Below are 15611 nucleotides of genomic sequence, written 5' to 3' on the forward strand. Positions count from 1 at the left end.
ACACCCAGGGCTGAAAATAGAGACTTAGCAGGTATATAAGGAAGAGAAGAACATTACAATAGAGAGCAAATAATACTAGCTTATTTCATTGGGTACTAAGAATGCAAGGCACCAAGTTAAGCACTTTACATAAATACCTCAATTATTCCTTGAGTCATCCTGAAAGAAAGTCCTGAAATGTCCCCCATTGTACAGATGAGACATAGAGGGGTTAAATAACTTACCTGGGGTTATATAAGTAGTGGTGACAGGTGTTTAGTTCACACAGTCCAGCGTTTCCACTGTTAACCTCTATACCATTGACCTCTATACTGCCATGACCATAAATCGTGAAAGAAAGCATTTTTTTTGGAGACTGTAAAGAAATAGAGTATATCTTTTGAGGAGAGGGACAGTGAAATAAAGCCAGATGGTTACTCTGAGACCAAAGGGTGTTTCTGGTCACCTTAAAAACCAACGATTTTAGCCTGTAGTGGTTGGGGGAATAGCCAAGTTATTTAAGCATATAATATTCATGTTCTAGAAGTAACACTGTAGGTAAATAGAGTGAACATGAGAGGAACTGGCAAAAAGTTTGAAGACTATTTCAATAGTACAAGTGAAAGATGATTATCATGAAAAATAATGCTGCACAAGATAGTCACAAGAATCAAATGAGGTTAATACCTATAAATGTAATCCTTAAACTGAAAAGTTGAACATCTGAAAGGTATTGCTGACAAAAAGGATAAAGAAATACCGTTTTCTACTGAGGGACATTAAGCCACAGCAAGATATGAGCTGTGTGGGGTCTCCAGGTAAGTTTCTAATTTCTCCACCCTTAGCTCAGGAAGAACAAAGGAAAGCATTGTTCAAGCTCTGAGGGGATCTAATACAAGGAAATAAGCTACTGTGGCAGGCATTGCATTGTTCGCTTCTAGCAGGTTTTAGAAAAGGACACTTCTCCCCACTAGGGCAGGATGTGGGTCTGGTCTCAGCCTTAGGCACCATTCACAGCATCTACAATTTCCTCCCAGCTGTCAGAAGCCTCCTCTCCCTTTATTGTTTACTACAATGGCCTGGCCATCAGTGAGAGTTCACAGTTATTGATTTTTCAAGTTAAAAAGCAAACAGACCCAGCTGGAGGTTGCTGTATACCAGGAAGAGGGACAGGGACTTTCCCAGTCTGTCTTATGTTTGGGAAATGTATCCTACTCTCTACATCAGTTTTGTGGGCACCTGCGGGAAATCAGAATCTCTCACCCTGACACTTGCCACTTAACTAACTGGCAGGGAAATTTTTTTCCAAGAAGAATAAAAATATCTCACTCTCAAAGATTAAATCTTTTTTAACAGAACTTAGCCCAAAATAGAAACAGCAATTTCATGAGAGTTCATTTACCTTGTGCCAGTGGAAAGAGATGGCATGATGTCAAGGAATGTGCCTGAACTTCATAAACCCGCAGACTTAAATTTTAATTCTAGCTCCTCCATACACCGACATGGCCCTGAAAGTTAATCTTCGTGACTTCTAGCTACTTAATGTTTAAAATGGGTCAATAGTAAATTATCTGACAGCAGGTGCTCATAGTATCTTTAGAATAAATATTGTTAACATTTTATAACACAGTATAGTTGATTTACAATGTGGTGCAGGGAAATTTGATGGATAGAAAAAACACAATGGCTAGAATGCAGTGAGTAGAAGCAGGAATAGCATAAAGTTAAGGTGTTTGATAAGAACCCTGGCAATGACACCCCAGTCCAGTACTCTTGCCTGGAAAATCCCATGGACAGAGGAGCCTGGTAGGCTGCCGTCCATGGGGTCGCTGAGGGTCGGACATGACTGAGCGACTTCACTTTCACTTTTCACTTTCCTGCATCGGAGAAGGAAATGGCAACCCACTCCAGTGTTCTTGCCTGGAGAATCCCAGGGACGGGGGAGCCTGGTGGGCTGCCGTCTATGGGGTCGCAGAGTTGGACACGACTGAAGTGACTTAGCAGCAGCAGCAAGGGGGCTTAAGTTTATTTCACCTACAATCAGAGGGTGTTGTGTGTCTGTTTCATGACTTATGTTTCAAGGTTCTTTAGCTGTTTTATGGATAATAGACTCTAAGGGGTCAAGAGGCTGTGGAGGAATCTGGAAGTTGTCTGGATAAGGAATGGTGGGGCCCACACCCGAGAGGTAAATAAAGGCCCATCCCCAACACAAGAGTTTGTGTTCTGGTGGCAGAAAGAGTCATTAAAACATTAATTTCAGCAAAATGTCAAACATTCAAACATAGAGATAATCATGGATGCTAAGAGAGCAGGAGGGAGAAAAAAGCATGTGATTCTTGCAATGTGAAGTGAGCCTTTGAGTCTGGGGTAGCTGGATGAAGCACAAGCTGGAATCAAGATTGCTGGGATAAATATCAGTAACCTCAGATATGCAGATGACACCACCCTTATGGCAGAAAGCAAAGAACAACTAAAGAGCTGCTTGATGAAAGTGAAAGAGGAGAGGGAAAAAGTTGGCTTAAAACTCAACATTCAGAAAACCAAGATCATGGCATCTGGTCCCATCACTTCATAGCAAATAGATGGGGAAACAGTGACAGACTTTATCTTTTGGGGCTCCAAAATCACTGCAGATGGTGACTGCAGCCATGAAATTAAAAGACGCTTGCTCCTTGGAAGAAAAGTGATGACCAACCTAGATAGCATATTAAAAAGCAGAGACATTACTTTGCCAACAAAGGTCCATCTAGTCAAAGCTATATTTTTTTCCAGTAGTCATGTATGAATGTGAGAATTGGACTATAAAGAAAGCTGAGCACCAAAGAATTGATGCTTTCGAACTGTATTGTTGGGAAAGACTCTTGAGAGTCCCTTGGACTGCAAGGAGATCCAACCAGTCCATTATAAAGGAGATCAGTCCTGGGTGTTCATTGGAAGGACTTATGTGAAGCTGAAACTCCAATGCTTTGGCCATTTGATGCGAAAAACTGACTCATTTGAAAAGACCCTGATGCTGGGAAAGATTGAAGGCGGGAGGAGAAATGGATGACAGAGGATGAGATGGTTGATGGCATCACTGACTGGACATTAGTTTGAGTAAACTCCAGGAGCTGGTGATGAACAGGGAGGCCTGGCGTGCTGCAGCCCATGGGGTCACATAGAGTTGGAGACGACTGAGCAACTGAACTGGGGTAGCTTATGTTGTGAAACCCCCCACTCCCACTCTGTAAACCTGTACGCTGTCCTGGTGTTGGTCCTTCAGCATTTGCATCTTAAGAGAAAAGCAATGATCCAAACACCAAGAAAATGTTAATGATGTCACCCAAGTCCAGGAACTACCCATGGCTGATTCCACATTGGGATGGAGACATCAGTGAGATGATCAGGAAGCAGTATGTTGATTTGGATCCCGGGAAGCTGAGGATGGAATAACAAGATAGGACACTGAAAAGAGGGAATGGAAATAGAACAGAGACTTGAGCAAGTCACACATACCTGAACTTCCGTGGTCCCCACCCCAGCCCACCAACTTCCAAAGCATTTACAGATTCATTAAAGCCCAGCTTAAGATCTTGTCCCTCCATAAGCCTACCCTGAATATTGCAGTTAAAAGTCAGTTTTTTTCTTCCTGCAATTGTAGTCTCTGCCAATTTAAGACAACATATCCCTTTGGTTTATGTTTTCCTGTCTCAACATTTAAACAAACCTGTGAATTCTTTAAGTACTTCCTGTTGCTTTTGCACAATGTTGAGCTTCTAGTAGGTTCTCAGTGCTGAGTGGCTTGGTGCATATATAGCACCTGTGGCCTACAAATTCCCTTACTAGCTAATCTGAAGTGCACCTGCCTTTTTACATGTAGCTGTATCTACAGTCTCTGTTATAAAACCAGTTTAATTTTTTAACTTGTCAGACTTCACAAGTTCTATGATGCTTGTGAATTATATTGTATTATATTAATACAAGAAGAGCTTTGGAAAATAATAATAATAAAGCCCATCACAAAATCCATTACAGGAACTTCCTTGGTGGCGTACTGGATAAGAATCCACCTGCCAATGCATGAGACGAGGATTCGATTTCCTGGTCTGGGAAGATTGCACACACCAAGGAGCAACCAAAGCCATGTGCCATAACTACTGAGCCTGTGCTCGAGGGCCTGTAAGCTGCAACCCATGTGCTGCGCCTACTTTGAAGCCCGTGCATGCCTAGAGCCTGTGCTCCACAACAAGAGAAGCCATTGCAATGAGAAGCCCACACACCACAAACAGAGTAGTCCCTGCTTGCTGCAACTAGAGAAAGTCCATGCAAAGAAATGAAGACCCAGCACAGACAAAAATAAATAAACAAAATTTACATATATACATATAAAATTTCATATATGTATAAAAGCAAAATCCATTACAATGAGAAATAATGATACCTAGCAGGGGATCTGGGTTTTGTTTAGCTTTGGCTAGCAAAAAAAAAAAAAGTTAGATTGAATAGCTAAGTTCTTTTCCTCATCACAGTCTTGTTTTACTTCTTATTTATGCATCAATAACACTAAAATCCAGCTCACAGACGAAAACCAAGATGATTTCAGAAGTTTACCTTAAAAATCAGACTCAGGAGAGATGAGGAATGCCTGAGAGTGAAGAGAGCTGGACCTTCAGAAAAGTACCAGCATGAGCAGTTCTGTACACTGGACCCAGTCTATACTTTCTGTATCTTCCTTCAGGTGTCTCTTTCCACTCTTCATCAACTCTAGCTTTGGCATTATTTTGGTTTTGACTTCAGTGTTCCTCACACTTAATGCAATGTCTGAATTTGGACATGTTTTCAACTCTTCCCCTGCAGCAAAAGTCAAATTTGGGGGTCTTGACCTTGCTCTTACATTTCAGTCTTGGGCCTTCCTCCAGGTTAATACCTCTCTGTTGCTCTCAGCAACTCATAGTAACAGCTGATTCCAACGGAGCTCTTCACATGTATCAAAATGTTACCTTCATAACTCCCTCAAAGGATAGACATCTTTATATTCTAACTGTATAAATGAGGGACCTGAGGCACAAAGAAGTTAAGTAAGCTCTTCAAGGGTTACCCAGCTTTATGTCATGTGCTTGCTGTTCTAAAGATAAAATGTTACTTAGCGTGTATGCATTTCTTCCTTTCTTTCAGGGGCCAGGATGATAAGAGTCAACCTCGATCATGTCCATGAATTAAGCTTCCTATATCCACTTTGAATTTAATGACTTCAATTTTCACTCTTCAGCTGGCACGGATACAACTGCAGACTCTAAGTAAAGGCAAGATAAGGAGGAGAGGACAGTTCTAGAAGTCCTGCATATAAATTCATGTGGCAGCTCCTGCCAGGATGAATTCCTCTGAGTGTAAACCTTAGTTTTAAAATTACGTGTTTTAAAATTTATAATTAACCATTTGACATGACAATTAAGGTATGAGGCAGTAACTAACTATATCTGTTTCTAGATAGGTCAAGTTTTCAAGAAATACTACAACAAAATCCTAAAAAGAGGACCCTGAGGAGCTCCTATTAAGTTCTGCCCCTTGCTTCTGAGCTCAATGTCACCCAGTTCAAGATTGGATTCACCTGTATCAAACTATAAGAGCAGCTGCCCTTCGTTTCAGAGGAAATCACAGTGATTGAAATGGTCTCATAATGCTGAGGTGTTGACCTAGAAACAGGATAGGGTGCCCCGCAGTATGTCGTTCATGTTCCTCCATTGTTTTTGCAGGAGTGTTGATGGGTTGTGTTGAGTCATAAAATGGTCTCATCCATTTCCTCTTAAAATAACCCTTCCATTTCTAAAACACTTCACAGTTTGCAAAGTACTCTTTCCTACATTATCTCATTTGCCTTTCACATCAAACTCAACATATCCAAAATTGAAATAATTTCCCCTCTCAAAGCTACGCTGCTTTCAGTGTTCTTCATTCCCGTCAAATCCACTCCCACACTGTTTTTCACTCTGCTCTTTCTCTCCATGCCTCACTGCCTCAACAGGTGAGTTCCGACCCTCCTCACCCATCCCCTGGAACAGACCTCTTCATTTTTTATATAAGGAAGAGTGCTCCTATTTCAAAATCTTTAGGCAGAACAGAGCAGAGTGACATGAGGCAGTTGGTAGAAATGAAGAAGAGCTTTGTACACACTGGGGAGATCCCCTGAAAGCCCTAAAGTTTTATTGAACAGCCATCCATTTATTTTGTTGCCTGTGTCTATGTCCATGCTACAGTGGCTGAGCTGGGCAGTTGCAATACAGACCATAAGGCGCACGAAGACTGAAATATTTACTACCTGGTCTGTACAGAAAAAAACATGTTGACTGCTAGCTTACACTATAGCAATAATATGCTAAATGAACTTTCATATTAACTCTTCTCTGATAAACTACTATCATAACTGCCTCGTAACTGATACTACTAAGTTTCTACAAAATAAAGTTCAAATTTATTAACCAAGACTTCCCAAAACATGAGGTACAAATACCATTTTTACATTAATTTCCGTTCCCATTAATGAATCCCTTCACAAACACTCTGAAATATGTTTTTCTCTCTAAGTGGTCCATACTTCCTTACATCCAAGTCATTTTTACCTAGGAAAAGCCTTCTTGCTTTTAGCTATTCTATCTTTAAAATTAGTCCTCCTTCAGAAAGAGTCTTTTGAGCTCACAGTAAAAAGGGATCTTCTTTCAAATTTCCCAAAGTACTTTTATCACCTCTAGTACTTTTCCCACTACCAAAATATTTTTATCACAGACCTAGTTCCATCACTGATCAATTTCTGTCATAAATTCTAATTACAGATAGTCCCTAACTTATGATGGTTTGACTATTTTTCATATTTATGATGCTACAAAGGGCTTCACTTGTGGCTCAGCTGGCAAAGAATCTGCCTGCAATGCAGGAGACCTGGGTTTAATCCCTGGGTTGGGAAGATCCCCTTAAGAAGGGAAAGGCAACCCACTCCAGTATTCTGGCCTGGAGAATTCCACGGACTGTATAGTTCATGGGGTTGCAGAGTCAGACACAAATGAGCAACTTTCACTTTCAAAAGAAATATACATTCAGTAGAAACATATTTTGAATTTTGATATTTTCCTGGGCTAGCAGTATGTGATATGACCCTCTCTTACAATGCTAGGACCCGGAATAAGCCACAGCTCTGAATCAACCACACAATCATGAGGGTAAACAACTGATACATGACAACCATTAAATTGTTCACTTTCAGCAGATTATTCAATAAATTACATGAGATACTCCAAATATTATTATAAACTAAGCTTTGGGATAGATGATTTTGCCCAACTATTGGCTAACATAAGTTTTCTGAACACATTTAGGGTAGGCAAGCTAAGTAATGATGTTTGGTAGGTTAGGTGTATTAAACACATTTTGGACTTGCAATATTTTCAACTTACGCTGCTTTGTTGAAACGTTACTCCCTGGTAGCTTAGCTAGTAAAGAATTCACCTGCAATGCAGGAGACCCCGGTTTGATTCCTGGATCAGGAAGTTCCCCTGGAGAAGGGATAGGCTACCCACTCCAGTATTATTGGGGGTCCCTGGTGGCTCAGATGGTAAAGAATCTGCTTACAATGTGGGAAAACTGGGTTTGATCCCTGGGTTGGGAAGATCCCCTGGAGAAGGGCATGGAAACCTACCTCAGTATTCTTGCCTGGAGAATCCCCATGGACAGAGGAGCCTGGGCTACAGTCCATGGAGTCGCAAAGAGTCAGACACAACTGAACAACTAAGCACAGCACAGCACAATCCCACTGTAAGTCAGAATATGTGTGTGTGTGTATGTGTTCTTTATTATCTTCTAAACTCATTGATGATAAGAATCTAACTATATTTTCTCCCTCCAGAATCTGTTGATACCTGGCATGTGTTTTGCATTTCATTAGCTTAAGCTAAGGAGTTGCTAAATGAATAAACCTGTAGTCCTGTAGTAAGAACTACTGTAACATCCATTTTACAGATGAGTAAACTAAGACATACTCCCAAGCCTCAATCACTGTCTCCCATCAGGAAGCCTCCATAAGCCTCTTAGCCTTATCCATCAGAGGGCAGGCAGAATGAAAACCACAGTCACAGAAAACTAATCAAAATGGTCACATGGACCACAGCCTTGTCTAACCGAATGAAACCATGAGCCATGCTGTGTAGGGCCACACAAGATGGATGGGTCATGGTGGAAAGTTCGGAAAAACGTGGTCCGCTGGAGAAGGGGATGGCAAACCACTTCAGTATTCTGGTCTTGCGAACCCCATGAACAGTATAAAAAGGCAAAAAGATAGGACACTGAAAGATGAACTCCCTAAATCTGTAGGTGCCCAAAATGTTACTGGAGAATAGTGAAGAAATAACTCCAGAAAGAATGAAGAGACAGAGCCAAAGCAAAAACAACACCCAGTTGTGGATGTCACTGGTGATGGAAGTCAAGTCCAATGCTGCAAAAAACAATATTGCAAAGGAACCTGGAATGCTAGCTCCACGAATCAAGGAAAATTCTAAGTGGTCAATCAGGAGATGGCAAGAGTGAACATCGACATTCTAGGAATCAGTGAACTAAAATGGACTGGAATGGGTGAATATAACTCAGATGACAATTATATCTACTACTGTAGACAAGAATCCCTTAGAAGAAATGGAGTAGCCATCATAGTCAACAAAAGAATTCAAAATGCAGTACTTGGATGCAATCTCAAAAACAATAGAATGATCTCTGTTCATTTCTAAGGCAAACCATTCAATATCATGGTAATCCAAGTCTATGCCCTGACCAGTAATGCTGAAGAAGCTGAAGTTGAACAATTCTATGAAGACCAACAAGACCTTCTAGAACTAACACCCCCCCCAAAAAATGTCCTTTTCATTATAGGGGACTGGAATGAAAAAGTAGAAGTCAAGAGATACCTGGAGGAACAGGCAAATTTGTCCTTGGAGTACAGAATGAAGCAGGGCAAAGACTAATAGAGTTTTACCAAGAGAACACACTTGTCATAGCAAACACCCTCTTCCAACAACACAGAGAAGACTCTACACATGGACATCACCAGATGGTCAATACCAAAATCAGATTGATTACATTCTTTGCAGCCAAAAATGGAGTAGCTCTATACAGTCAGAAAAACAAGACCAGGAGCAGACTGTGGCTCAGATCATGAACTCCTTATTGCCAAATTCAGACTTCAGTTGAAGAAAGTAGGGAAAACCAGCAGACCATTCAGGTATGACCTAAATCAAATCCCTTACAATTATACAGTGGAAGTGACAAAAAGATTCAAGGGGATTAGATCTGATCAACAGAGTGTCTGAAGAACTATGGATGGAGGTTCATGACATTGACAGGAAGGAGTGATCAAGATCATTCACAAGAAAAAGAAACGCAAAAAGGCAAAATGGTTGTCTGAGGAGGCCTTACAGATAGCTGAGAAGAGAAGAGAAGTGAAAGCCAAAGGAGAAAAGGAAAGATATATATACTTATTTGAATGCAGTGTTCCAAAGAATAGCAAGGAGAGATAAGAAAGCCTTCCTCAGTGATCAACACAAATAAAGGAAAACAATAGAATGGAAAAGACTAGAGATCTCTTTAAGAAAATTAGAGATACCAAGGGAATATTTCATGCAAAGATGGGCACAATAAAGGACAGAAGCAGAAGATATTAACAAGAACTGGCAAGAATACACAGAAGAACTATACAAAAAATATCTTCATGACCCACATAACCACAAAGGTGTGATCACTCACCTAGAGCCAGACATCTGCAATGCAAAGTCAAGTGGGCTTAGGTAGTATGACTATGAACAAAGCTAATGGAGGTGATGGAATTCCAGTTGAGCTATTTCAAATCCTAAAAGTGAAAGTGCTGCACTCAATATGCCAGCAAATTTGGAAAACAGCAGTGGCCACAGGACTGGAAAATTCCAATCCCAAAGAAAGGCAATGCCAAAGAATGCTCAAACTACTGCACAGCTATACTCATCTTTCATGCTAGCAAAGTAATGCTTAAAATTCTCCAAGCAGGCTTCAACAGTATGTGAACTGTGAACTTCCAGAAGCTGAATTAGAAAAGGCAGAGGAACCAGAGGTCAAATTGGTAACATCCATTGGATCATTGAAAAGCAAACGCAGTGGCAAGCCATGCTTTATTGACTGTGCCAAAGCCTTTGACTGTGTGGATCACGACAAACTGTGGGAAATTCTGAAAGAGACGGGAATACAGACCACCTTCCCTGCCTCCTGAGAAACCTGTGTGCGGGTCAAGAACCAACAGTTAGAACTGGACATGGAACAACAGACTGGTTCCAAATAGGAAAACAGTATGTCAAGGCTATACATTGTCACCCTGCTTATTTAACTTATATGCAGAGTACATCATGCAAAATGCTGGACTGGATAAAGCATAAGCTGGAATCAAGATTGCTGGGAGAAATATCAATAATCTCAGATACACAGATGACACCACCCTTATGGCAGAAAGCGAAGAACAACTAAAGAGGCTCTTGATGAAAGTGAAAGAGGAGAGTGAAAAAGTTGGCTTAAAACTCAACATTCATAAAATTAAGATCATGGCATCTGGTCTCATCACTTCATGGCAAATAGATGGGGAAACACTGAAACAGTGAGAGACTTTATTTTAGGGGGGGCCTTCAAAATCAGCAGATGGTGACTGCTGCCATGAAATTAAAAGACACTTGCTCCTTGGAAGAAAAGCTATGACCAACCTAGACAGCATATTAAAAAACAGAGACATTACTTTGACAGCAAAGGTCCATCTAGTCAAGGCTATGGTTTTTCCAGTAAGTCACGTATGGATTTGGGAGTTGGACCGTAAAGAAAGTGGAGTGTTGAAGCACTGATGCTTTTGAACTGTGGTGTTGGAGAAGACTCGTGAAAGTCCCTTGAACTGAAAGGAGATCCAACCAGTCCATCCTAAAGGAAATCAGCCCTGAATATTCATTGGAAGGACTGATGCTAAAGCTGATATTCCAGTACTTGGGCCACCTGATGTGAAGAACTGACTCATTTGAAAAGACTATGATGCTGGGAAAGATTGAAGGTGGGAGGAGAAGGGGATGTCAGAGAAGGAGATTGTTGGATGGCATCACCGACTCGATGGACATGAGTTTGAGCAAGCTACAGGTGTTTGTGATGGACTGGGAAGCCTGGCGTGCTGCAGGCCATGGGGTCACAAAGAGTCAGACATGACTGGGCAACTGAATTGAACGGACTGAAACTAAAACCTAAGATGTTTGTCAGTAAGGTTAAGTCAGAGTAAGCTGCAGCAACTACACCACCCCACCCCGACCAAATCCAAATGCACTTAAAAGAACAAAGCCTTATTTCTTGCTCATACCATATATCCTTTCACATGAATTGTGGCTATTCACTGTTGTCTTGACTCCAGGACTACAGACTGTTGTTTTGACTTGGAACAACCTCTGTCTGGAATACTGCTGATATTCATGATATAGAGAAAGGAGAAAACATAGCAAAGTATTCACAGCCTTTGAGATTTACTACTTAGAAGTGTCATGTATTAATTTTGTTTATGTTTCATTGGCCCAAGCAAGTCATTTAGCCAAGCTTGATGTCAAAGGGGCAGGTCAGGATAATTTTCCCCTTAGGAGGGGCAGCAAATATTTTTTTGAACAAACCAAATCTACCACAAGGAGGTTGAATGATTTGTCTCAGATGACACAGCTAGCAAGTGATAAAATAAGTAAGTACTTGAAAGAAAGCCATTTGAAAGGGAGTCTTTTCATTTTGTCATAAAGCAAATAATCAGAAGGAATAAAGCAGTGCTATAGAAGCAACTATGCTTTTACCACTTGAACTGATCCGCCAGCTAAGAACCTTTGACAGGGTAGAGAACAATTGAGAACAGTCATGTCTTTAGGTCAGTTCTTTTAGTGTATCACTATTGGAGAATCAATAGTGGCCATAGATGGAAATACAGGAAGCGACAGCTTCTGTTACTGTTGATTGCTTTAAGAGGATGCTGGAAGCAGTGAGAACGCAGTAAATGGAAAAAGCTTCAACTGCATTACCTGCACTTTAAATACCATTACCAGCACTCAGGAATAAAAAGGCCTGGAGAAACTTGACAACACAACAGTTAGAGGGACATTTATAGGGATCAGGGTGACTTTGCTCATTGATGTCTTTTTAAATGTATTCACCTTCCTAATATTTAAATTTGGTTTGTATAAGCAGAGCAGATTTCTGATCATTTCTATCAAGAATTAAACAGCTTGTTAGCTTCCACTGTGTTCCAGGCACCATGCTAAGACAAGGGAACAAGACAGATATAGTTTCTGGCTTCAGGGAGATTATAACCTAGTACAAAATACAGACTTTAGGTAGCACATTATTATAGGAATGCTGAGAACAAACAGGGAAACCCGGGGTTGTAGGATATACTACTGCTGTCCCCAAAAGGTTCCCCTGAATCCCTTTTACTGTTGCTTTGAGTTTCTCCCCCCAGCTTCTGAAAGCTTCCACTTCTTTTTGTCTGTGTGTGTGTAAATTAATTTGTTTAATTGGAGGCTAATTACTTTACAATATTGTAGTGGTTTTTGCCATACACTGACATGAATCAGCCATGGATGTACATGTGTCCCCCAAGCTGAACCCTGCTCCCACCTCCCTCCCCACCCCATCTCTCAGGGTCATCCCAGTGCACCGGGCCTGAGCGCCCTGTCTCGTGCATTGAGTCTGGACTGGCGATCTATTTCACATATGGCAATATACATGTTTCAATGCTATGCTCTCACATCATCCCACCCTCGCCTTCTCCCACAGAGTCCAAGTCTGTTCTTTACATCTGTGTCTCTTTTGCTGTCTCACATATAGGATCATCGTTACCATCTTTCTAAATTCCATATATATGCGTTAGTACTAGTGTTTTTCTTTCAGACTTAACTTCTTTTTTCTAACAGACTTAACTCTGTATAATAGGCTCCAGTTTCATCCACCTCATCATAACTGATTCAAATGCATTCTTTTTAATAGCTGAGAAAGAGTGGCGGATGCGATGGCACAGGAGCCGCCGAGAGGAGCTACCCCACGTCCAAGCTCAGGGGTGACCGCCCAGAGGAGCTATCCCACATCCAAGGTAAGAAGCAGCAGCTGTGCTTTGCTGGAGTGGCCGTGAAGAGATACCCACGTCCAAGGTAAGAGAAACCCAAGTAAGATGGTAGATGCTGAGAGAGGGCATTAGAGGGCAGACAGACTGAAACCACAATCACAGACAACAGGCCAATCTGATCACATGGACCACAGCCTTGTCTAACTCAATGAAACTAAGCCATGCCATGTGGGGCCACCCAAGATGGATGGGTCATGGTGCCATTCCCTTCCAACTTGAGAAGGGAATGGCAAACCACTTCAGTATTCTTGCCTTGAGAACCCCATGAACAGTATGAAAAGGCAAAAAGATAGGACACTGAAAGATGAACTCTCCAGGTGCATAGATGCCTGATATACTACTGGAGATCCATGGAGAAATAACTCCAGAAAGAATGAAGGGATGGAGCCAAAGCAAAGACAATACCCAGTTGTGGATGGGACTGGTGATAGAAGCAAGGTTCGATGCTATAAAGAGCAATATTGCATAGGAACCTGGAATGTTAGGTCCATGAGTCAAGGCAAATTGGAAGTGGTCAAACAGGAGATGGCAAGAATGAACATCGACATTCTAGGAATCAGCAAACTAAGATGGATTGGAATGGGTGAATTTAGCTCAGATGACCATTGTATCTACTACTGTGTACAGGAATCCCTTAGAAGATATAGAGTAGGCCTCACAGTAAACAAAAGAGTCCAAATTGCAGTACTTGGATGCAATCTCAAAAATGACAGAGTGATCTCTGTTCATTTCCAAGTCAAGCCATTCAATATCACGGTAATCCAAGTCTATGCCCTGACCACTAGTACTGAAGAAGCTGAAGTTGAATGGTTCTATTAAGACCTACAAGACCTTCTAGAACTAACACCAAAAAAATATGTCCTTTTCATTATAGGGGACTGGGATGCAAAAGTAGGAAGTAAAGAAACACCTGGAGTAACAGGCAAATTTGGCCTTGGAATACGGAATGAAGCAGGGCAAAGGCTAATAGAGTTCTGCCAAGAGAACGCACTGGTCATAGCAAACACCCTCTTCCAACAACACAAGAGAAAACTCTACACATGGACATCACCAGTTGGTCAACACCAAAATCAGATTGATTATATTCTTTGCAGCCAAAGATAGAGCTCTATACAGACAGCAAAAACAAGACCAGGAGCAGACTGTGGCTTAGATCATGAACTCCTTATTGCCAAATTCAGACTTAAATTGAAGAAAGTGGGGAAAACCACTAGACCATTCAGGTATGACCTACATCAAATCCCTTATGACCATACAGTGGAAGTGAGAAATAGATGTAAGGGACTAGATCTGATAGACAGAATGCCTGATGAACTATGGACAGAGGTTTGTGACATTGTACAGGAGACAGGAATAAAGACCATAGCCAAGAAAAAGAAATTCAAAAAAGCAAAATGGCTGTCTGAGGAGGCTTTACAAATAGCTGTGAAAAGAAGAGAAGCAAAAAGCAAAGGAAAAAAGGAAAGATATACCCATTTGAATGCAGAATTCCAAAGAATAACAAGGAGAAATAAGAAAGCCTTCCTCAGTGATCAGTGTAAAGAAATAGAGGAAACAATAGAATAAGAAAGACTAGAGATCTCTTCAGGAAAATTAAAGATACCAAGGGAATATTTCATGCAAAGATGGTCTCAATAAAGGACAGAAATGGTAGGGACCTAACAGAAACAGAAGATATTAAGAAGAGGTGGCAAGAATACACAGAACTGTACAAAAAATATCTTCACGACCCAGATAATCATGATAGTACAATCACTCACACTCAACTAGAGCCAGACATCCTGGAATGTGAAGTCAAGTGGGCCCAAGAAGCATCACTATGACCAAAGCTAGTGGAGGCGATGGAATTCCAGTTGAGTTATGTCAAATCCTAAAAGATGATGCTGTGAAAGTGCTGCACTCAATATGCCAACAAATTTGGAAAACTCAGCAGTGGCCACAGGACTGGAAAAGGTCAGTTTTCATTCCAATCCCAAAGAAAGGCAATGCCAAAGAATGTTCAAACTACCACACAATTGCACTCATCTCACACACTAGCAAAGTAATGCTTAAAATTCTCCAAGCCAGTACACAAACCATGAACTTCCAGATGTTCGGATTTAGAAAAGGCAGAGGAACCAGTGATCCAATTGCCAACATCCACTGGATCATCAAAAATGCAAGAGAGTTTCAGAAATATATCTACTTCTGCTTCATTGACTTCACTAAAGCCTTTCATTGTGTGAATCACAACAAACTGTGGAAAATTTTGAAAGCGATGGGAATACCAGACCACCCGACCTGCCTCCTGAGAAACCAATATGCAGGTCAAGAAGCAGCAGTTAGAACTTGACATGGAATAACAGACTGGTTCCAAATTGGGAAAGGAGTACATCAAGGCTGTATATTGTCACCTTGCTTACTTAACTTATATGCAGAGCACATCATGAGAAATGCTGGGCTGGATGAAGCACAAGCTGGAATCAAGATT

At 41.1% G+C, this 15611-nt stretch overlaps 1 protein-coding gene across 1 annotated transcript in view; it reads right to left on the bottom strand.

The window, feature by feature from the left end:
- Positions 1 to 15611, bottom strand: part of RGS4 (regulator of G protein signaling 4) — a 59379-nt gene that overhangs the window by 10928 nt on the left and 32840 nt on the right. Inside the window, exon 3 of the mRNA XM_044944866.2 lies at positions 225 to 355. Within this exon, the coding sequence (XP_044800801.2) occupies positions 225 to 355 (131 nt within the window). The remainder of the gene's footprint in view (positions 1 to 224; positions 356 to 15611) is intronic.

The sequence above is a fragment of the Bubalus bubalis genome, chromosome 6, assembly GCF_019923935.1.
Source record: "Bubalus bubalis isolate 160015118507 breed Murrah chromosome 6, NDDB_SH_1, whole genome shotgun sequence".
NCBI lineage: Eukaryota > Metazoa > Chordata > Mammalia > Artiodactyla > Bovidae > Bubalus > Bubalus bubalis.